Source organism: Blennius ocellaris (assembly GCF_963422515.1).
Source record: "Blennius ocellaris genome assembly, chromosome: 8".
NCBI lineage: Eukaryota > Metazoa > Chordata > Actinopteri > Blenniiformes > Blenniidae > Blennius > Blennius ocellaris.
In genome coordinates this window covers 3,634,990-3,658,173 of record NC_137657.1, presented here as the reverse complement: position 1 = coordinate 3,658,173, position 23,184 = coordinate 3,634,990, and the positions used below count along the sequence as shown (strand labels likewise).

The 23,184-nt window shown below is 44.4% G+C and overlaps 1 protein-coding gene across 3 annotated transcripts in view; it reads right to left on the bottom strand.

Moving 5' to 3' along the window:
• Window positions 1-20,097, bottom strand: part of cep192 (centrosomal protein 192) — a 56,449-nt gene extending 36,352 nt beyond the window's left edge. For all 3 annotated transcript variants that reach the window (XM_080501062.1, XM_080501064.1, XM_080501063.1), the window contains exons 1-17: window positions 19,970-20,097; window positions 19,388-19,595; window positions 18,003-18,098; window positions 16,361-16,518; window positions 15,956-16,017; window positions 14,437-14,563; window positions 14,191-14,303; window positions 13,591-13,677; window positions 13,356-13,508; window positions 13,131-13,281; window positions 12,833-13,050; window positions 12,597-12,704; window positions 4,942-5,088; window positions 4,608-4,872; window positions 4,372-4,521; window positions 2,316-2,380; window positions 470-700 (exon numbers count right to left, since the gene is read on the bottom strand). In XM_080501062.1, the coding sequence (XP_080357188.1) occupies window positions 470-700; window positions 2,316-2,380; window positions 4,372-4,521; window positions 4,608-4,872; window positions 4,942-5,088; window positions 12,597-12,704; window positions 12,833-13,050; window positions 13,131-13,281; window positions 13,356-13,508; window positions 13,591-13,677; window positions 14,191-14,303; window positions 14,437-14,563; window positions 15,956-16,017; window positions 16,361-16,518; window positions 18,003-18,098; window positions 19,388-19,560 (2,304 nt within the window). In that variant the 5' untranslated portion in view covers window positions 19,561-19,595; window positions 19,970-20,097. The remainder of the gene's footprint in view (window positions 1-469; window positions 701-2,315; window positions 2,381-4,371; window positions 4,522-4,607; window positions 4,873-4,941; window positions 5,089-12,596; window positions 12,705-12,832; window positions 13,051-13,130; window positions 13,282-13,355; window positions 13,509-13,590; window positions 13,678-14,190; window positions 14,304-14,436; window positions 14,564-15,955; window positions 16,018-16,360; window positions 16,519-18,002; window positions 18,099-19,387; window positions 19,596-19,969) is intronic.
• Between the last annotated feature and the right edge of the window lie 3,087 nt (window positions 20,098-23,184).

Sequence of the window (23,184 nt, the reverse complement as noted above, 5' to 3'; positions counted from 1 at the left end):
GATCACTTCGGTGTCTGCATTTTGAGATGAAAGCCTCAGATTTGTTGTGAAGTGGTTCTAAATAAAGAAATGAAAACAACAACATACAAACATCAACAAATACTGTACAGTTTAGCAGACGAAGAAAAGCATTAGGCCGAAGCCAGTCGACTATTTGTCTATCCTCAAAATTCTGTGACTGACCTAGAATATGTTCAATTTACAAACAAAGTGTGAAGAACATAACATTAGAAAACATAATTAATGACATTCCTTTTCTCTCATCATCAGTATGAACTGTCACCCTTGTTTTAAATTTGACAGCTTTTTTGGAAGTGAACAGCAAGCTATTATATTCAAGTTCATTACAGAACAACTATCATCTATCCTGTCATTATCTGGACTTTTTCAGCATCCAGCAGCCTGATGCACATCAGTGTTGCTTCGTTTCCTTATGAGCAGATTAACCTGGCAGGAAGTCCTTACTGACCCGTTTAACTGCATCCACATCATCCATTCTGCCCAAACAGCCCAAAGCTTCAGAGCGCTGACTGAAAAACTCTCCGAGGGAAAGCCGCAGGTAGCTCTCATCTCCCTGCTGGAACTCTGAGGAGACCTGGGAGGCCCGCATGAGGACGTGGCCGCCGGCGGGGACCTTCCAGGAGGTGTTGACCTGACAGCTGCTGCTCTCTGCTGCTGGCAGTGGCTGGATCTGCTCCTCCTGCAGACACAAACAGAATCTTCACATTGAACGACAGGACTACTGCACACAAGTTGAGCACGGAGATCGTGATCGCTCTCTGATGGTTGGTTACAGAACAAAGGGCCCATTCACACCTAGCATTAGCATTAACTTGCCTTTCAAGTCGTGCTGTCACAATTAATGTGGCAATTGTGGCAATTAATTTAAATGTTTAACTCGTTAAAAAACAAAATAGCGCAATTAATGCAGTTTTGTATACTTCCAGGGTTTCTTTTTCACTCTAAGCTTTTTGACCCATGAGCAGCCGATGCAGCGGCACGGAGTCACCAGGCTGCAGAAATGCAACATACCTCGTAATGATTGGTAGTTTCAGTTTCAATAGAAAGTTTCACTTTTAGAATATTGCCTGATGGCCCGTTAGTGAATGTCGTTTTGCACGCTTAGTAACTTAGTAATGCAACGACCACAGAAGTAATTGTGCGCAGCAAAACAACAGGTTGCCATGTTGGCTGACCAGTAGCTCACCAACTGCTAAAGATTGGATTAGATTAGATTAGAAGCTTTATTGTCATTGTACATGGTACAACGAAATTGCTGTGTTTTGTTTTGTTTTTTTTAGATAAAAGGAGGAAAGACTGGAACCTTGCAGATAGATTATTAATTTCTGTCTCCTATGTTCACCTATGTGCAAGTGCCATTTCTTTCTTTTTCTCGTGTGTGTGTGTGTGTGTGTGTGTGTGTGTGTGTGTGTGTGTGTGTGTGTGTGTGTGTGTGTGTGTGTGTGTGTGTGTGTGTGTGTGTGTGTGTGTGTGTGTGTGTGTGTGTGTGTCATTTCCTTTTGCATTAGTGGATTTCACAGTACATTATTGCAACTTTGTTCATGTAATAAGTTCACAACTTTTTTCAATAAATATTAAAATTGCCAAAGTGTTGGACCTGCACTTTAACGTACAAGTCTTGTTACATTATCTCCGTTTGTGGATATTTTTGTATTTCCCTAAATTGAAGAGAAATAGTGTTCACCCAAATCAAAAGCAAGTATTTGAATATACTTGAATATAAACATATTAAAAATACTTATACATGTATCGAGGCTACATTAATTCCATAATTGATTCAAAAATTATAATTATAATTTATAATAATTATAATTTCTATGAATTATATTTTATAAATAAAGATTATAAGCTTCAGTCTTAAGTAGAAAAAATTTGATTAATCGCAATTACAGAAAATTGTGCCATTAATTAGTTTATTAAAATGCACTAGTTTCAGGTGATCAGATCACATGTGGCGAGCCCTGAGGCAGACTGTTTACACTTGTCTGGATCATGCGTTTTGAACTAACCACTGGAGATCACATTGTATCACCACATCGACTGTCACTTCTGCCAAAAGGTCAAAGGACCCAGCGCGTAGTTGTTCCGTCCCCAGACAAAGACATACGTACAAGACATACCAAAACATACGTTAAGACCAGGTGTAAACGGACCCTGATCCTGTAACTTCTTCACAATACAGCCACATATCCAATAAAACCTTACACTTCAGAGTGAACAACACAGACACATGTGAGGTGAAGAGAGAAACCTCAGGCAGGGAGACCTTGAAAAGAACAGCTTCAGTTGTATACCTGCATGAACCGATGCTCCTTCTCAAACTCCTCCTGGTCTTTCACGATTATTTCCATAGCGTCACCTGCAAATAGCACGTCGACAGTCAAAACTCCAACGGGGAATATTTGTGTGTTGTATATAAACAGCATTAACATATTGTGGTATTTCACACAGACAAACTTAGAAATGAGGGGTTGGCATTTTTAAGATTTTAACATACCGTATTTTCCGCACTATAAGGCACCGGAATATAAGGCACACCTACATTGATTGACATAATTTACAACTTTGTTCATATATAAGACGCAGCACCCTATAAGGCGCATGGAATAGACCAGTGGTCATAACCTTTATAGCTCAAAGCCATTAGGTTACATTTTCCACTGATTCTAACACCCAGAGAGGTGCACACACTTTATTTTGATAGTCCTACCTGCAGCCTATGCCAGGACGACACTACACACAAAACCTTCTTCACTGCTGGTTGACAACTTACAACTACCGCTAATAAACTAAACTACATGAACTAAGCAACAAAAACACAACACAACACAATTATTACCGACACCACAAACCAAATAGAACCCCCAATAATTGCATTTAAAACACCACAAACAGAAACTCCCATAATTCATTGCAGCTACCGGCTGCACTGAGGAGCTCAGGATGCAAGGCATGATGGGAATTCATGTTTTGTGTTGTTGGAGGTTATTGTGGGTTGTTGTTGGGCTTGGTGTTGTGTTGATTGTGTTTATGTGTTTTTGTTCCCCAGTTTAGGGAGTCATTATTTCATCTAGTTTATTTTGGTTTGTTAGAATGTTGGTGTGCAACCATGAGTGATGAAGGTGTTGTGTGGAGTGTCGTCCGCTCTGAAGATCCCATTGTGAAGTTAGAGTTGTCAAAATAAAAGCTTCTGGTTGTTCAGCTGTCAAATAGCAGTCTGGAGTAGAGCAATTCTTCCATATATAAGGCGCACTGGGTTATAAGGCGCACTGGCAGCTTTTGAGAAAATTTGAGGTATTTAGGTGCCTTATAGGGCGGAAAATACGGTAATTAATCAGGGAACATTAAGAAAGAGAATCAATCCAATTAGAACATGTGCTTTCAATGTTTTTGAGAGCGCTTCTGAAATTGGAATTTACTTCACATGAGTATAACAGATGGATTCTTAACATAGCTTTACTAGCCAGCTGAAGGGTTGGTTTATAACTGTCAAACATGAACATTAAGAAAGTTTATTATTGGTATAAGACTACACTCTCTTGTTGAAAGATAAAATTCAGCAGTTTTAGGCCAAGTCAGGCTTATTTTCAGCGTTTGACTGATTTGAAAGGAACAGTTTTCCCCCAATCAACAAACAAACAGCCGCCACCCGTTCACGTATGTTATGGTCTTGTCCAAAACCAAACGGCTTCTGACAATCAGTATTCAAAACTGTTTCAGACACTGTAGCGTTACCCATAAAACCTTGTGCCCTTATCATGGTATTGAGAGAAGCTTCACAGGACATGAACATCAATCACCAAGCAAGAGATATGAGAGCAGCTGTGTCTCTCAGCCAGACGGCTGCTTAAATGGAAGGAAAGACTTCCACCAGCCTTTCAACAAGGGACCAAAGCCCTGATGAATCTTCTGACCTTGGAGAAAACTTCACTCCAAACTATGCTCAGAATGTTTATTTTCTTTTTTTTACTTTAATAGAAAAACTTGATACTGTAGTTGTGTGATAATTATCCCAAGTTACTGCTTGTATACTTATTCATTGCAACTCGATTGTCTTTTTAGTCGTTTTATTTCACATCCTTCTATCTTTTATCAAATTTTTTTAATTTCCTTCCTCTTTTGTAAATATCCTAAGTTGTTTTTGCCACATGAAGTTTATTTTTATGTATACGTTTCTTAAAATGTTACATCAACAAATGGTACAGAAATGCTGTTGCAGGGATGTTGGAGCAAAACATAGGAGTTGCATTGTAAATGTCTAAAACGTTTGGAAGCTTTGAATGTTGCAAGTTTTTCAAAAACCATATTTAACATTTTTTTGTCAAAATCCATTTTAAATTCCGGACTTACTGGCAGGAACAAAGTCTTCTGTCTGAAACTGTCCAGCAGTCTCTGCCGCCTTCCCGTCCACCTCTTTCTCAAAGGAGGAGTAATACGCTAGGTCTGTCACCCACTGGCCTTCTTCATTCTGGTACACCACGCTGTGAGAAGCCTTGGCACCTGGACAAACAAACACACCCAATGTTGCTTCAATTAGACAAATATTCCATTGCTTCAGTGATGAAAGTCTCAGACAGATGGCCAACCTTGTTCAAACTCCATGTTGTCTGGACAGTGATTCCACTCGTCGTCCGGTTCCTGACTGAAGCTCTGAGAGAAATACTTTGCGTCCAGGGAAGTGGACAGGACATTGTTTTCCTCCTCGCTGGTGGCGTCCGAGGCCTCGGCGGCCGTCACGTTACCGCAGGGTCCTCCTCTCAGGGCCAGGGAGGGCCTGGAACCGTCAGGTTCATCTACTCCGTCATCATCCTCCTCCTCCTCCACCGCGCTGTCGTCACAGTGAGGGAGCACCTGAGGACAGGAGCTGGTGAAGCTCATGTAGCACTTGTTTAAAAGTGATCAAAATGTCAAGCTGTGTACCTGGGAAAGGTGGAAGCTGCCTTGAAGGTGAGACGCAGTCAGGTTGGTTGCATCCTGAGGCTTCCCCAGTCCCGTCCCGTTCCTCAGGTAGATCGAGTCCAATAACCGGTCGGCTGCAGCAGCACAGTCTGTGCCCTCCATGGCATCCTGCCGTTAACAACAAAGACACAAAGAAACTCCACTGAAGAGCTCCGCACAACTCAGTCTGCAACATCCAGTCTGAATATATTCTATTATTGGTGCTTCAAAAATTGTAATTCATACACGATGACAATATCTATGTTGAGATTGAAGTCCCTTTCAGTAGTATTTGTTTGGTTTTGTGAAATAATATAGATAATTTTCATTAAAGTTTCTGGTTCAAAATACAGTGAAGTGTCCCAAAAAATTAAATCCAAAATCCACTGTTTTCTTTGATATTTTTGCATATACTCAGTGGTTTGGTGGCCAGATTGGAGCCCCTTGTGTACCACAGTCCTTATGTTTGACATCCCTGATCTAAATCATAAATTGACAAAGGTTCAGAGTCACATCGATGCAGAAGTTCATAAGTAATGAAATCAACACTATAGACAGTGTGCTGATTGATAGAAAAGAGGCTGAAGACTTGTGAACACCTCCCCAATCCAGCTACCTCAATCTGAGACGATAAAGAGCAGTGAATCAGAAGAAGATACTTTATTTATCATGCAACTTCTGAAAAAAAAAACCCCCACCTCAACTGAGCACTTTAGTTGCCTTCCAGATTTAGTTCAAACCGATGAATGAAGTTTCATTCTCATCATGTCCCCAGTAAGGTGCTGCTCCTTTTGTGCATCAATATAAAGTGTAACAAAGTTTAAATATTGTACACATATGAAAAAATAGGAGCAGCACAGCTCAGTTGGTACAGCGGTCGTCTCCTAATCGGAAGGTTTGCAGGTTCAATTCCCATCTCTGCATGCCGAAGTGTCCTTGGGCAAGTCGCTGAACCCCAAACTGCCTGTGTGAATGCAGTGTGAGAGAGTGGTTGGTGGTGGTCGGAAGAGTCGATGGTGCAGTTTGGCAGCCTTGCTTCCGTCAGTCTGCCCCGGGGCAGCTGTGACTACATACATAGTTTACCACCATCAAGTATGGAGTCAATGAATAATGCAATGTAAAGCGTAAAGAGTGCCAAGAAAAGCACTATATAAAACCAATGCATCATCAATGCACGATATAATATAATAATATAAGGTAACACCAAACAGGACTGCAGGCATTCGGGAATAACTGTACACTTGTTCTCTCCCCTTTAACCTGAAAGTGTGTCTGTCCTCCCTGAGAGACACAGTAAAACCAGCAAATAGTTTTTTTCTCCCCAAAAGAAACCATTGATTTTTTTTTTTTTTTTTTAAAGCAAATTTCTTCAGAGTAGTGGGCAGGATGCAACAGTGAGACCTGAGCTGAGATATCAGTGGTGCTGCCATTAAAGCTAGCTTCCTCGTTGTTGTCAAACTCTCCTCAAAGCCATGCTGTCGGGGTGAGATTGTAAAAACACCCAGAATGCAACAGGTTCGCAGAGGACTTCTGGACATTTCACTGGATTTTGCACCAGAAGTTTTCATTCAAACTGGCTTTATGTTCAGATTGTAATACTTTCTTGTATTAATGGTATAGTTTTGTGTAAATTAAGACATTTTCATCATGCACACCAGGGCTGCTCAATTAATCGAATTTTAATCGTGATTACGATTTTGGCTCCAAATGATCTCAAAATTCATATATTCGAGGAAAAGCGATTATGCGCCGTTTTCGCCCTGAGACGCAGGACCTCCAATCTCAGGCATTTCCGCTGCAGCCTCCACTGTCAGACAGGAAATGACGACACATTTAACCCAAACGCGCAGGTGCAAGCTACTTAGCGGTAAGTTGCTACTTTTAAATTTCCCGAAACAATTATGAATGTATGGTTTCTTGCGTGTGTTCGCCGTTGATATACCTGCCATAAACTAACATATATTGATTATGATAATAACAGCGTGTTACACCAGTGGTATAGGTTCCGTGTCATTTTAAAGCCAAGTAATGCTAACGGTGGCTACTAGCATTACTTAGTTCTATTTCATCCCTGCTGGCCACCAGAGGCAGTGCTTAAAGCACTGAATGTTCCCTTCGAGCATGCACAGTTCGAGTATGCATACCAACGATGTCACCTGTGACACCTGGGTGACCCAAGAAAGGTAAGTCCGGTGTCACTGAGGTTTGTTTCCTTTTTTCCTTCTCGCGTGCCACGCATACCACTGTATATACAGCTACAGTCAAACTGAAAGGAATCGCCTTTGGCGCCATCACTCTGTCGCTCGGAGCTTCATGACCGTGTAGGTCAGAGCAGCAGTGATTCGCAGTTTTCTTCCCGCAACCCTTTTTCTGTTTGTTTATGGCCCCGTAGTGACCCGTTAACCACTGTGGAGTGACGGCCCAGTTATCCTGGCACCGCGCTGCTCGACGCTAACACGCGTGTTTGTTGTTTACTTATTAACGCGACCACTTGTGTTATTAGTACACCTCTGCTTAGTCAGGTGGCATGCACGCCCCCTTCCCCCTGCTTACTGGTGCTTCTGTTTATATACAGTATTTTCTAGTTAGCGGGACGTTAACTGCAGCCTTTGCTGGTTAAGGTAGCGTTCACGTCCCCTCTCCCGGCTTACGGCGTTGCGGCTTTCGCAGAGCCGTATAGATAGAGCTCTCAGCTGACTGCTGTGTGTAGAAGTGTGTTATCCTCTTCCCGAAGCTGGCACGAGTTGACTATTAATCGGGGAAGCTAAAAAGCCTTGTGTGAAGCACAAGCCGCTGGTGCTGTGCGACGTGCGTCTGCTGTGCAGGTGGTGGGCCCCTTCCCTCAGCCTATCGCGTACAAGTGAGCTAATTAGCCGTTCACCATGGAGGGCTCACACTGTTGTTCTACCTGTGGTGCCCTCCTTGAGGCTGGTGATGGCCATGACCTCTGTCCAAGGTGCCTCTGTGCTGACCACCTTAGAGAGGGCTTATCTGATGACTTATGCATGAATTGCAGCTACATGCCTCGAGCACGAGGGTGTCTAGATTGGAGCAGGTGGCTCCAGTTGTAGAGGATGTCCCCTCCCACATCTGGACAGCTGCCGTCTTTCCAACCTAGGCGCTCGAGACGCCGTCGCATGTCTGCCACTGGGACTGACCTCCCCAGGAAGAAGGCGAAAGCTGAGCGGCAGCTTGCCTCAGAAGTGGACCGCTTGCATGCAGAACTGGTGGGGATGAGGTCCCTCCTGCAAGAGCGGCACCCCGCCATGACCACAGATGTGACGGGGCCACCGACCCCGCCTTTGCCAGTGCTTACCAGGGAGGATGATGTTCTCTCTCTGGCAGCTTCAGCCTCTCACTTCCGGGAGGATGACGGTGATCGGTCCTTCATGGTTTCGGAGCCGGGATCCCCATCCTCGGCTCGGAGCTCGTTCAGTGAGACAGTAGATAGCTCGATGCAGGATATTATGCATATGGCCTTGAAGCACCTGCAGTTAGAAATTCCCCAGCAAGCTCAGTCAGCTTGCGATAGTGCCTTCTTCCGGCGTGGTCGCCTCTCAACCACCTTTTTGGTCCCCACATCAGTGGACTACTTGAGGGCGCTACATCCTTGCTGGAGGGATAGGAGTGCTCTCTCCCGGCTTTCGTCGCATGGCCGAACTCTGTCAGCCATGCACAATGCTGCGGGAGCCGGCTTAGAGCAGATGCCCAATGTTGAGCCAGCCATAGCGTGCCTCATTGTGTCGCCGGAGGAAACTCTTCGACCATCTGTGAGGTGCCATCGACCTCAATGTCGAGTGACTGACGACCTCCTTGTGAGGCCCTATAATGCTGGTGCATGGGCTGGACATATTAGAAACTCCTTGGCTCACATTATGTTCGCCCTCTCGGCTTCCTTGCAGGAGGGCCGTGTCGACGCTTCTGCCATGAGCTTCAGTGAGCTTCAGCATTGCACTCTTTTGCGCTCATATCCCGAGAACTTGGGCGGATGATCTATTTCCTGGTTCAGGCACGCCGCCAGGTGTGGCTGGCACAGTCCCGCTTGACAGAGGCATCACGGAGAACTCTTCGGAGTGTTCCGGTGGAACTGGGGGAGCTCTTTGGCTCTGCCGCGGTTGATGCATTGGAGAGGACCGTCAGAGCACATGAAACAAGACAGCAGCTATCAAGCCTGAATAGGACTGTGCCTCCTTCAGTTATACCAAGGGGCCTCCTGTGTTTTTTCCCCCCCGGCAGCTCAGTCACTGGGCTGCTCGTGCTTCGGACTCATGGGTGGTCTCCACCTTGACTCATGGATACAAGCTTCAGTTCCGACGCCGGCCCCCCCATCTCCAGGCGGGTCAAAGCCACCGTCATCAGCGACCCGGAAAAAGCCTTGGCACTGGACCAGGGGCTGTCCGCCCTCCTGGCCAAGGAGGCGATAGAGAAAGTTGATCCTCTGTTACACCCCAGAGGCTTCTACTCCACCTACTTCCTTGTGATGAAAAAAACTGGCGGATACAGGCCAATATTGGACCTGAGGGGACTGGATCTCCATCTCAAAGTGTTGCCATTTCACTTGCTAACTACAGCGAATGTCTTACGAACAGTGACCCAGGGGGACTGTTTCACATCTGTTGATCTGAAAGACGCTTACTTTCATGTCCCTATTGCACCTTACCGCAGGCGATTTCTTCACTTTGCCTACAGAGGCAGGCATGGGCAGTTAGGAGTGCTCCCCTTCGGGCTCTCCCTCTCCCCAAGGGTCTTCACTCGTTTTGTGAGAGCTACTCTTACCCCCATGCATTCGTGGGGCATGAAGGTGTTGCCATACCTGGACGACTGGCTAATCTGTGCACCGTCACAAGCTCAGATGGCCCAGGATACATCCAGTCTCCTTGCCCATGTGGCCCAGTTGGGCATCAGGGTCAATTTTGAAAAGTCATGCCTCAAACCCTCTCAGAGGATGAACTTTATTGGGATGACCTTGGATACCTCTCACCGGGTAGGGGACATTCTCAGTCTCCTCACGCGCTTCCAGGTGAACAGGATGTTGCCGTATATCACTTTCCTTCGACTTTTAGGCAAGCTGACATCCGTGACAGCTGTGGTCCCGCTGGGTCTGCTGTCATTGCGCCCCCTGCAGAAGTGGCTGAAAGGCTTCCACTTGGATGCATTGGGGCACCGTTGCCGGAAGCTCAGGGTGTCATGCCAGTGCCTCCTTTGCTTGGCCCCTTGGAGAGACAGGGATTTCCCTTTCAGAGGCATCTCATTGGGCGCTGTCCCAGGCCACTGCGAGACTGTCACTACCGATGCCAGCCTCTCCGGGTGGGGGGCTGTCTGGCAGCACAGGACGGTTTAGGATCGGTGGTCTGTGCGGGAGAGTACCGATCACATCAATGTGCTGTCACTGTGAGCAGTGCAACTCACTCTCAAGCACTTTTTGCCGTGCCTGAGAGGAAAACATATACTCATGCGGAGTGGATGTGCGGAACCTATCAGGCATACAATCCTGAATGCCAGAGCACAGTCCACTTGGCTCCAGTATGCCAACAGGTGGAAGTTGTTTGTGGAATGGTGCGAGAGCCATGGGGAGGACCCAGTGATTTGCTCTGTGCCCAAGGTTCTGGAGTTCCTGCAGTCTCTCCTCGATAAGGGTTGGACTCCATCCACCTTAAAATCTATGTGTCAATATCGGATCAACATGCTAAGATCGACAATGGCACAGTGGGGGGCCACAGCCTTGTGGCATTGTTTCTCAAGGGGGCTCTGAGACTTCACCCGCCAAGGACTCCATGAGCCCCTACATGGGACCTGCACTTACTGCTGAATACCTTATGTCAGCCTCCCTTTGAGCCCCTGGCCAGGGCAGAGCCACAGTGGGTGTCACGCAAAACTAGGTTTTTACTCACTATCGTCTCGGCAAAACATGTTGGTGAGTTGCACGAGTTGTCGGTCAGCCCGTCATGTCTGAAGTAGTACCCAGATGGTACGGGTGTCACATTATGGCCGAACGCTGCTTTTATTCCTAAGGTTCTGCCCAGTTCAAATTTTAATCAGCATTTACGGCTTGCACGGTATGATCCCCCATCAGGGGAAGATGGGACCAGGTCAAAACTCTTGTGCCCGGTCAGGGCCCTGAGATTTTATATTGACAGGACTGCAGCCACACACACACGTCTGCACAGCTTTTTGTGTGTTATGGGGGGTCCCACCAAAGGCGCTGCGCTGTCCAAGCAGCGCTTATCTAAATGGATTGTGGACACTATTAGCCATTTGTATCGGGTGTCAAGCCGCCCTATACCGTCAAGTGTGCGTTGTCATTCTACTAGGAGTGTCTACACGTCTTGGGCTGCCCTTAAGGGAGTGCCCCTGGAGCAAATATGTGCTGCTGTCTCATGGATGACACCGTGCACATTTTCCAGGTTCTACAATGTGGATGTCGCTACTCCTCATCCACTGGGCGTGGTCTCTTGATCTTCGGAGGCTTCTCAGTAAGGTTGGTGGCTGGGATTCCTCGTGACTACGCTGGTATGAGTCATCCAGTGCTTTAAGCACCGCCTCTGGCGGTCAGAAGAGATGAAATAGAACAAAAGTAACAAATGTAACTACGGTTCTATGAATCCCGAATGACCGCCAGAGCGTCGTGTCACTCAGAATCCTCGTGTTCCGCAAGACGATTCTGTTGGAAACGAACTTCGGGTGACACCGGAACTTTCTTGGGTCACCCAGGGGCCACAGGTGACATCGTTGGTATGCATACTTGAACTGCACATGCGCGAAGGGAACATTCAGTGCTTTAAGCACCGCCTCTGGCGGTCATTCGGGATTCATAGAACCGTAGTTACATTCGTAACTTTCGTTTTAAGTACTGAGCTTAGCTGTTTCACAGGACGGCCAAAGTATCAACATATAACGTAAAGCAACATGATTCATTACTGTAGTTTATATTAGTATCTAAAATTATTTATTATTGTTTCCAAAAGACAGCAATCTCAACATAAAGTCAATTTTATTTAAACATCCTGCTGCAATACAGTGCAGCAGGATGTCGCTACTGTGCCGCTAAAAAAAAATATCCAAATCCTATATAACCACCTTGCTTGGTGGTCTCTGGGGCTGATTGGAGTTTTTTTGCGTCCGGCTTTGGTCCACGGGCCTCATGTTTGACTGAAGTAAACTTCACAGCAGCAGTGAGCTGCGGAGAGGCTTCCCTCATTAAGATACCTTAACAGTCAAAACCTCTCCGTGCTCGAAGATTTAGCTGCTCTTACCGGGTCCCTTGTCCGAGGTTCTACAGTGCACATTAGTTAGACGTCTTTCAGCAAGGTGTGCATATTTTTTTGGCGGTCTCTTTTGGAGATTGACCGTCCAAATGACGTCTGGAGGCTCACGGCTTTAAACTGCAGTGAAATGGAGCTGCTGCTGCTTAAACTGGCTTCAGTAGTAAAAATACTGCCAGTGTTCCAGTATGTTTAATAAAACTTTGATCAAACTCCTTGAGGATACCCCGAGAGCTTCCTCTCAATTAACGAGACAGAGAAACAAGGCACATCTTTACAGTGTGCTGTAAATCTGCAGGGTAACAAACATGAATAAGAGAGTCCAGTCTGATGAAGACACCGCCTCACTGGTCAGCTTTCAGTTGGATCACTCACCAGAGCCTCCTGTCGGTCCAACACCATGCTCCAGTTGACTGAAGAGAGTCTCTGAGATCCTCCCGGTGCAGCTTCACCCGTTCCAACAGGACCGACTCGGTCTCCCATCTGGAAAACCAACAGAGAAACAAGTTGCTGTGAGTTCGGCGCTTAATTAGTGAACTTTTTGCACTACAGTGTAGCTGAGATCACTTTCAGTCCAGGCAGATAGATTTTGCCTTTAGCTCCACTCTGACCTCTGTATGTCGAGAGAAGCTGCTCCTTCCTGGTCCCAACAAACTGTTCTCATCGCCGTCCTCATCTTCTCCAGCAGCACTGCTACCCACAATCCCCAGCCCGCGCAGGGCGTCATATGTGGTCTGGACGTTAGTAGGTGGAAGAGGGATGGTTGAAACTCCTCCATCATTTCCACTTTCCTCACTGCCACTGCTTCCGTCTCCTCCTCCTCCGTCCCCTGGAAGTCACACCAGACAGGAAGTCAGCAACAGAGTGGGGAAGCGACAACAACGGCAACAAGATGGAGGAAAGCTCCACCTGAAACAGGAGAGCTGATGACTTGTCCTTCAGCAGATCGTCGGTGTTCGATCCCGGAGCGGGACGGAGCAACGCGGCCACCGGAGTCCTCGTCGTCCGAGCTGCCTCCTTCCAGGCCCGGACGGAAGCTGGGTCTGTTACTTTCTCCCACCTGTGGGAGGAGGAATGTGGTGAAGGAGGCTGGAGCTGGACATTCCAGGCCTGAAGTGATGTTGGAAGCCTGACCAGCTGTCTGGAGGTGCTCGGCAGCAGCCGAGCTCTGGTGGAGCTGCTGCTCCTCCTGACAGACTCCAACTCGTCCTCCGTGTCCTCGTCGCTGGCAGGACACGAGTCCATCCCAGTGGCTGCCAGGCGCACGTCTGGCATCTGGAAGTCCTCCTGAAGGCACGACGCGCGCACAAACCCACAACATGAAGAAGAATTGTAGAATCAAAGGAGTCGTCATCATTTGACTGCTCACCTGGTCATACTGATCCAGGAACTGGTGTCTGTACTGCTCAGGTTCTGTTGAACTTGGGTTGGACAGATCAGCAGCAGCAGACACTCCCTGTACAAGATGCACATGAATGAGGACTCAAGAATAAAGTGGTTAAAAGTAGGTCTTCCTCAAATTAGTTGAATGTGAGAGATGTACTGTTCTTTCTTGACACATTAGAGTTCCTTAATTTAACCAACTCCACATTTCCTCTGAAAACCTTCCAGTTGATCACAACATTGTGAGTCAGAAAACTGTATGAACAATTCTCTCAAAATCAGGGGTGTCAAACATAAAGCCCACGGCCAAAACGGACCAGCGAGAGGCTCCAACCCTGGTGGTTTGACTAAACCACCACGCAAACGGTAAGAAATTTCAGAGAAAAGTTGTTTTTGGACAAATTTGTTAGGAGTGGTCGACGGAACACAACACCGATGCCTAAGCTGAGATATTGGAAATTACAAAGCTTAAACTTAACGGCATTATTTTATTGATCTTCTTTATTTTATTTTTTTTAATTCTGAGACCTGAGGCAGTTGAAAGCAGCATTAACATGTAAAGCCCTAAAAGAAGGCGGAGTCTTACAGTAGGAATCTCCTGGCCCTCCACTCGGCCCCTCTGCATGGCGGGAGGCACCAGCTTATTGAAGTACAGCTCCAGTTCGTCATCCCGCAGGTTGTTGGAGTCGATGTCGTCATCTGGCAAAACAAACAAATGTGTTCGAACGACTCGGTCAAGCACCACCTTCACCGCCATCTCATCAGACACCAAGGTTGTGGTTGATGTTTGACAGCGTGACGCTCAGGTCGTTGAATGGAGTGCTCGTCATACCGGTGACGTCGCTGCTCATGCTGCCCGTGCACACGAGCTTCTCGTTGGCCAGGAAGCTGGAGTTGCTGCCACTGAAGTGGTCGCTGTCGAGCCCGTCGCTCTCCATGTGGTCGTCTTCCGCCGGAGCCTGGACACAGCGAGACGGACAGACGAACGTCAAGGCCGACACGGAACGTGTGAGGGCAGTGAAAACAGGATTTATTTACAGCTTTTACAATTTTTCACTCGTGACAAGACATTTAACATTAGCTTCTGTATAAAAAAAGTATGAATAAAATACCAGTCGAGCACCGAAGAGAAGCTGTGAATATGGGCTATATATATATGTGGAAATAAAGAAGCAGTACAGGAGACCTATATGGCCTGTATATTCACATATATGCACCTCAATTTTGCCTATATGTGGCATATATATGCATAGATGTAGCATATATGTGCATATATGCAGCATATATATTGTCATATATGTGCATATATGCAGCATTTATGTGCATATATGCAGCATATATATTGTCATATATGTGCATATATATGGTCATATATGTGCATATATGCAGCATATATGTGCTATATGCAGCATACATATTGTCATATATGTGCATATATTCTGCATATAGGTTCAATATATGTGCATATATCCTCATATAGGTTCTTTCCATGTGAGACGAGCCGAGCTGGGTGCACTTTTGATGTCTCACACTCTGGTCATGAGTTGCTGCTGCTCCTTCCTAACCGGAACTTCAATCGAGTGTGTGTGTGTGTGTGTGTGTGTCATTTGATGAATTATTAAAAATCACAGAGACCTAAAAGATTTTTTTTTTCTTTAAAACTTGAATATTTCTGTCTAAATTCAGACTCCTATTGTCAGAGTTGAATCTCAATGCGATATTGTGTGTTCGTGCCTGGAGGCCAGAATGTTAACACAGAATTTCATATTTTCAAATATCGTGGACTCACTTTGAATTACAATCAATATAAAGCTAAATAACACATTTATATTGCAGCGTTTATGCAAAAAACGCAGCTCAAAGATTAGGAGTGGATTAAATCTAATAAAAAAGTGAGAAACAATATGTCAGATGATGCTTGAAAACTAATGAAATGAGAAGGATAATTAAAATGACTAAAACAAAACATTCAAATGAACAAAAAACACCAAATCCAAGTCTATTATTCCAAATAAAAAATGGTTGAAGCTGCTTTGTTAAACCATTAACAGAGCCAGGAGAAAATAACATTAAATAAATCACACAGTTTGTTGTATAATAACAGAGAAAGCAGCTTTGTTTTTCTTTTTTTGTTTCATTATCAGAATTTTGATTAAAATGAGCAGAAGGTGATAAAAGGCTGGAAGTGACAATTATTGGTGGCAATTGAGAAGATATATGAAACGCAAGAATTTTGAAATAACATTAGTAAATTAGATACACCACATCCTGGATGACTGAACCTTCAGAGGATCTGACTGACTGTTTAGCAGGATTAATAAATCAATCAGTCTATAGAGGAAATGTGGTACCTTTGTGTCCGTGACATCTTTATGGCCGAACTGTGTAAACGTCAGCAGTCCCGTTGACAGATCTACAAACAAAGAGGAAATTACTCCATCAGCGTCAATGACACATCAACGTCTCTACATTCAAACCATTTCATATTTCTCATCATTAATATCAAATATTACACACACTAACTCAAACGGGCACTAATGAGAATAAGGCTCATTGACACCATCAGTACAAATTCATCTGCACACTAAAAAGGGACCTATTGTGTGTTGAAGTGGGTTCAGATTTATTTCTATGTGGTTGATATCTCCAATAAGCAGGTTAAGTTTCACGCTGTCATTAAGGTTTTAGAAGACTTAACAAAACATTCGTTTCACCAAAGAGAAGCTGCGTCCGAGTCCTCAAATGAACATATTCACCTGTAGCGAGCTCAGTGGGCCGGCCCCAGGCCGAGCCCGTCTGTGTGGGAGGGAGACCCAGCATGCAGCCGCTGTTTGTGGAGGCACTCTCCTCCAGGTTAATCTTCAGCAGCATGTCTGAGAGGCGGTGGGCCGCGATGAAGTCGTCTGCATTGTCCCTGGAACGCACACAACCACGACATGTCGTCCCGTGTCAAAGGTCGATACCCATCACATGACACGCCAACAAAGAGAAGCTGAAAATAGTCTCTCTCTCAAAAAAACAAACAAAAAAACAAATCTGGAACAAAAATATCGTCTCAATCCCACAGCAGGAGTGTCAAACATCTTTTAGCTCAGGAGCCACATACAGTCCAGTTTCATCTCCAGTGGGTCAGACAGGTAAGACACTGCTACAATAACCTTCAAAGTTAAACTGTAAAGTTTTTCTTTTTTGTGGAGCAGACCTGAAGTGATGAAAATGTCTAGAATTTCAAAAAATAAACAACTACTGTGAAAAGGATGAAGATCTCAACATCCAATCCAACTTTATTTGTATAGCACATTTAACACAACAGCCAAGGTTGACAAATGTGCCTCACAGTTAAAGGTAATAATACAAATATTTTAAAAATAATTTTAAAAAACACCGCAAAAACAAAACAACAGGGTACCAGTGAGTAAAAATAGGGCAACAATCACAGTAAACAGCAACCTAAACACAGGATGAAAACAATGCCACAGTATCACAGTGCTCATTACTGATTAAAGGCCAGAGAGTACATGTGTGTCTTGAGTTAACACTTGAAGAGGCCGTGGAGTTCTACTGTGGAGAGGAAAACCATTCCACAGACGGGCAGCAGCCACGGAAAAGGCTCGGCCACTTCTAGTTTTTAATCTGGATCTTGGTACAACAATCTGATTTCCTGACCTCGGTGATAAAACAGGAGTGTGAATATGTAAAAGATCAGATAAATAAGACGGAGCCAACCCATTTAATATTTCAAAAAACAATAATGAAGTCTTAAAAACAATTCTAAAAGGAGACAGGAAGCCAGTGGAGTGAGGCGAAAACATGAATCCAAATTTTTAATACCCTTCAGGTGCAGGTATGCAAAAGCAGCAACTTCATTCAAATTGGTTTGAAGGTGGTCGAAATCCTTTTGGATTTGGATCCCCAATTAAACCATTTTCAAAGATTATATCACCAGTGAGTTTGACATTTCCAAGTTTGGAGCAGTGTTCAACTACAAGTACGAGTGTTCTGAAAAGTACACCCGTGCAGTGTGTAGAGGTTGTAACCATTGAGATGTTCTACTTTTCTGAAATAGTGATGAAATGAGTCTTGGGTGTCAAAGTGTTTAACCTAATCGCACAAAAACAATATATTTCAAGTCTTGTACTGAATTGATTAAAACATAGAAAATGCTGGAAGAAAACTCATCAGCCTTTGACAATAAAGTTTAACAAATGGAAATGGTTTAGTACCTCCCGAATGCAGACAAGTGGAAGTCCAAATAGAAAAAGAAAATCACAGGAGCACCGTCACAGAGCGAAATCAATCATTTACGAATTACAATCATTCATGAAGCTTTTTCCCCCCCCACATAATTCAGACTGTGTTTCACATGAATCTGATAAGCTGAAGAGGTTTTACACTCACAAGTCGTCTTTGAAGCTGAGGGCGAACCTGGGCGACTCTCCGGCGGGCGGCTGCGGCGTGGCGTCGGCCTCCAGATACGAAGCCTCGACAGGATCTCTGCAGAAGAAGCACACAGGGCCGTTCACACGCACACCGACTGATTGAAGACACTCTAAACTGTTATCAATGCTCCAAAATTAGAACAAGCAGCTGCCAGCTGACTCGGCAATAAACATCCTCGAGCTAAAGTCAGAAAAGAAAGAGGCGCTTCTCATCAGCCAACAACACAAAGGTGCTGGATTTGAATGCAATGACAAACACAAATCTTTAACTCGTGAATTAATCCTGAACAACAATTCACCACATTGCTTCATAGTTCAAAGTATGTTCTTCTTAATATAAATAAGTTGTGTGGAAGTCTAAAATGGAGAAAACAATTCGATGAGCCAGTTCCAAACTGCTGATGCTTTTGACATGCGCGAACTTCATTTACAAAACATTTGAAATGGATTCTTTAATCTAAAATCTATACAATTTACACATCCAATTGATAATAAGGAGCTATGCATGACATTTCATAGAGATGACGTCATGTTTGGATGAATGGACGAGGCTCAGGGAGACAATTGAGAATTCCAAAGTATCTATAATAATGTGAATAATTTTAAACATGTCGCCGCTCATTTTAGAATTTGGAGACATCGAGAGGAGTGAGTTTCATTCAAGTTTCATTGAGTTGTTTACTCCAACAACTCAAATACATGTTAGGCTCTGCTCATACTGTAGGACTTGACGCTCAATTCCGATTACTTGCCGAGATCGGATTTCTTTACGTGATCAACCACACTTCATGTTAAGCGCGACCATCAGACTGCAGTGTGAACGCTATCCGACCCCAGAATGACCCGCGGAAGAAGGTGTGACGTCACGCTGACTGTGCTGTTCACTGAAGTAAATATGGATGCGACACTGTTCTGCGCGTGTATCTCCATTTTCAAGTGGATGTGCAAAAAGAGCTGACAAAATGTTGATGGAAAGAAAGAGATTGAGGGGAAAAAAGAAGGCACAGCTCCGGTGCAGATTGGCGACATCAGTCTCACATCAATGACGTAGAAGCCACATGCATACCACTTGACCATTTAGACTGCGGTTGCATTGAAAGACGTCAGTTACACATACGATTTGGTACCACAATGATCCAGGCCTCAGTCTGGTGTGCAAAATCGGAACCGCAACATTCACACAGTCACAAAACGGCTTGGATATGGGTCACTTGTGAGCAGAAAAGGGGCAGAAATTGGGTCGCATTTTGCATCAGGGAGTGATGTATGGAGATTTCTTTCTACAAGCATCCACACCTGTCCCAAAGGTGCAAACAGCTGTACACAGCAGCAGCACACTCCCACCTGTTGTCGCTCTGGGGTTTAATTTTAGCCACAGTGGAAGCAGCCACTGGCAGCCCAGGGCCTGAGCCCAGGCTCACGTTCCCCAGGGTGGCTCGGCCGTCAGTGCTGTCCAGAGACCTGCACAGGAAACTGGGGAAGGCTTCATCCTCCAGCCTGTAGAAGCTCTCTGCCATTGTGGACGAGGGGCTTCAGATCAGGTGGACAGCATCTGCAACGTTTTGGGGAGAAATAAGAGGAAGGGAAAGAAATTATTAACACTGAGTACTTCATTTCATCTGCAGCTGTAAACAGACAGGTGATCCAAGTGTGTACGTTGGCTGGTCTTCTCAACAAAACATTCAAACTTTGCTAACTTGGAGAAGCTAACGAGCTACGTGCTAAAAACAAGTGGGTTTGTCTCCATTTAAGATGCTTCTCTGTCTTTTATGAATGGATTTAGATGGAAGTGACTCAAGAAAACAGTTCAAAAGATGATAAAAGTTGACGAGTCGCCTGTCCTCGATAAAGCGGGTTTTAAAGTGTAGTTTTTTGACCAGATTAACGTGATAATGAGGGAAAAAACGTTCCATGGATTCAACTCACGTTCAACTCCACAAACGGGCCGAAGAGGCGACTTTTTCTCCTCCAGTAGCAACTTCCGCCAGTCCACAACTGGTGGGAACACGTCCTCCGACGGAGTTAAGTTGTAAAATTACCACCTGGAAGACTTGTGCTTTCCATAGTGACTTAAATCAGTTATATTGAACTAAACGTGAAACTGTTGAGCGAATGCCGCGAGCGCCCGGACTCTACAGGAAGCCCGCCTCAGCGTCATATCACGCGGGCGGGAATTATTCAGACTACGACGCACTGATTGGTCGACTAAACTTCAAGAGGAGAAATACTATAATACGATTGGCTAGGATTGTTGCCATTCAATAAAGTTTGGGTCATTTTCGAGATAAGGCTTCTTGTGATGAATGAAACCAGGGAAGGATTATTTTTAGACCCGAGAGATTACCAGGATGGTTTTGAGGCTCCGACACTTCAGAAGAGGTTTGGGGCAGCTCAAAAAATGTCATCAGAAACTCAGAGAGTTCTGACTTTAATCTGATTCAAATCATAATCCTGAGGAGAAAAATCTGAATTATTAATTTGATCTGATTTGGAAAACACTCAGAATTCTGATCTCCAAAAATTGGAATTGTGAGACTGAAGTTATGACTCGGAGGTAAAAGGATAACAAATCTGACTTTAATCTTTGAAAACAGTCTGAACTCAGGATTTGAGGGGAAAAGTCTGATCCTTTTGCATTTAGCAAAAAGTCAGATGAGAAGGGAGAAAAAGTCTCAATGCTGACTCGAACATCCTACGATTAGATGAAACGCTCCAAACAGTTGAGGACAAAAGTCAAAATTCTCACTTTGATATGATGAGAAAGAAGTCATAATCTTGACGGGGGGGAACCTGAATTATACATTTAATGTGATTAGAAAATGGTCAGAATTCAGAGGGGAAGGATTTGAAATTGGACTTTAATTTGCAAGGAAAAGTCAATCTGACTTTTATCTGGCTTCATAAAAACTTACATTCAAAGCACAAACATTACATTAAACTTTGCCGCGGTAATTTGTTTTTGTAAAAAATGTAAAAATAATTTTCACTGTTAAAATGTCATTTAATTTAAATTAATCCATGTGAAAATGTACAAAGAATAAACACCAAACTGTAGTCAGAATGTAAGCTGTAATTGGTAGCAAAGTAGAATGAATGAGTGAAATCACATACTTAAAGAACCAAAAACGTAAAGCCACAAAAACCAACAATAAACACAAAGGTTCATCTGTTAAACTACAAATTGTTGATGAGAATGTGCATAACTCATTAAACTCCATCATACTGTATGTCTGATTTATACAATATGTGTGCAAATGAGTAGGTTGCATTATTCCATTATCTATGGCAGTGATTTCCACCCCGGGTGCAACGAGGATTCGTTAGGGGGTTGTGAAGACCTCTTCATTTCAGGGTTATAACTTTTTAATGTCTTAAAAAAAGATGAGCCAGCATTTAATACATTTATGTCACAAAACTATTTCTAAGTATTTTCATTAAAAACGTAAGCACCAGGAGACATCCTTACCTTGATTTGTTTACTCCAACACAAACGTATTACTCGTTGCTGAATGACCTGGTCATAGTGGAATTATGGGGGATTACAGGTGAAGGTATGTAAAAATATGCGAGTTTGTAAATGTCTTATGCTATTGCTGTTCATTTGTTGGACGGAGGGGGTTCAAAGAAAATGACAATAAACATATTGTGAAATATAAAGCAGCTTAATTCCATTTTGTTTGTACTGCAGTACTCTGAATGTTGATGTCACATTGTTTGTGCTTGTGAAGAGCCTGCAGACTGCAGTATGAGAGTTGGAGGCCAAACGGTCCGCTGATTGTATCATGTGTTCGTCCAAAGCAGCTGCAGGAACGTCTCTCTGAGCCGACAGCTGCCATCACCCACATACCTGTTTCTGAGTCAGCCCCGACATGAAATCTCATCCTCCCAGTCAAAACAAATGTGTTTTTTAACTTAGAAAACAAAGAAAACGGAGAGAAACTGTTCAGATCCCTGCTTCATACTCACACATGATTCTGAGCTGATCTGTTGTGTTCCTGAACATGAGCAGGCCAGAACCAGCAGGGATTCATAGACCTGCTCTGTGACACATGAGCGGGACAAATGTTCATACCGAACGAGCTGTGGGTCATGTCATCCTCCTCACTGGTTCCCAGCCCGTTTCCCCCCCGGGGCTCCCCCACATTGTTTCTCAGAAAGGCTTTGGGCCTGCTCTCTGATCTGTGTTGGCCAAACACATGGTCAAACATCTGAGTGGACAACACCAAGTTCAAAGAGGATCCAAAGAAAACGTTATTTTCTTAATGTTCTGTTTCTAATGAATTGATGGGTTCTTTCAGCTGTGGCGATCCCTCAGACCCAGCCTGAGCTCTGTTAGGAGATGTTACAGAGGGGATTGTTCTTCCTTCACGTTTTTCCACTGACAGCTTTCATTTCTTTGTAGTATTTTATTTGACTAAACTGTATGGAGCTTGTTTGGGTCTGAATTCATGCCTTAGGACAACTCTTCAGTTCAGGCTTCTGGACTCATGTAGGACCTTCTAGTGAAAACTCAAAACCTTCATAGACAATGGTGCTTGAAGGTGCAGAAAACACAACTTTTTGAAAATGGCTGCCAATTTGGAACTGTTTGAAAACGCTCGTGCTCTGTTTCTGTGTCGGCCACAGAAACTCTGCCCCTGCACATACGCATCACGGCCATAGTAAACAGTTCCTCTGCACACGAGTAGATGGGCAATAACAATATTTCCTGCGTATATATGAAAGAGATGAATTTTCCACCTGAAACATTGTCGCATAAATGGGGCCTTACTGTGGAAACAACACACCAGTGGGGACGTTTCGCCCTGTACCGTATTGACATCAATGTGGGGGAGAATTCATCAGTGCACAGTTCATTCAAACTCACTTGTTCATACAAAGTTCAATATGAATCATCTAGTCCTTAATGTCCAGCACCTCTGTGGTTTTCTTCAGAGATTGCTTTTCTGAGTTCAGTGTGGTTATGTTGTGAAGGAGGTATGGGGTCCTAGAGAGGAGGAAGAAGCAATGTTGGACACGTTTCTACCACTGGAAAGTTATAACACAAAGGGGGAAGTTTCCTTTTCTATTGTGAAACGGCAGCCAGTGACGGATGTCCCTGTGCTGTGATCCTTACAGATATGTGACAACAGCTTTATGGT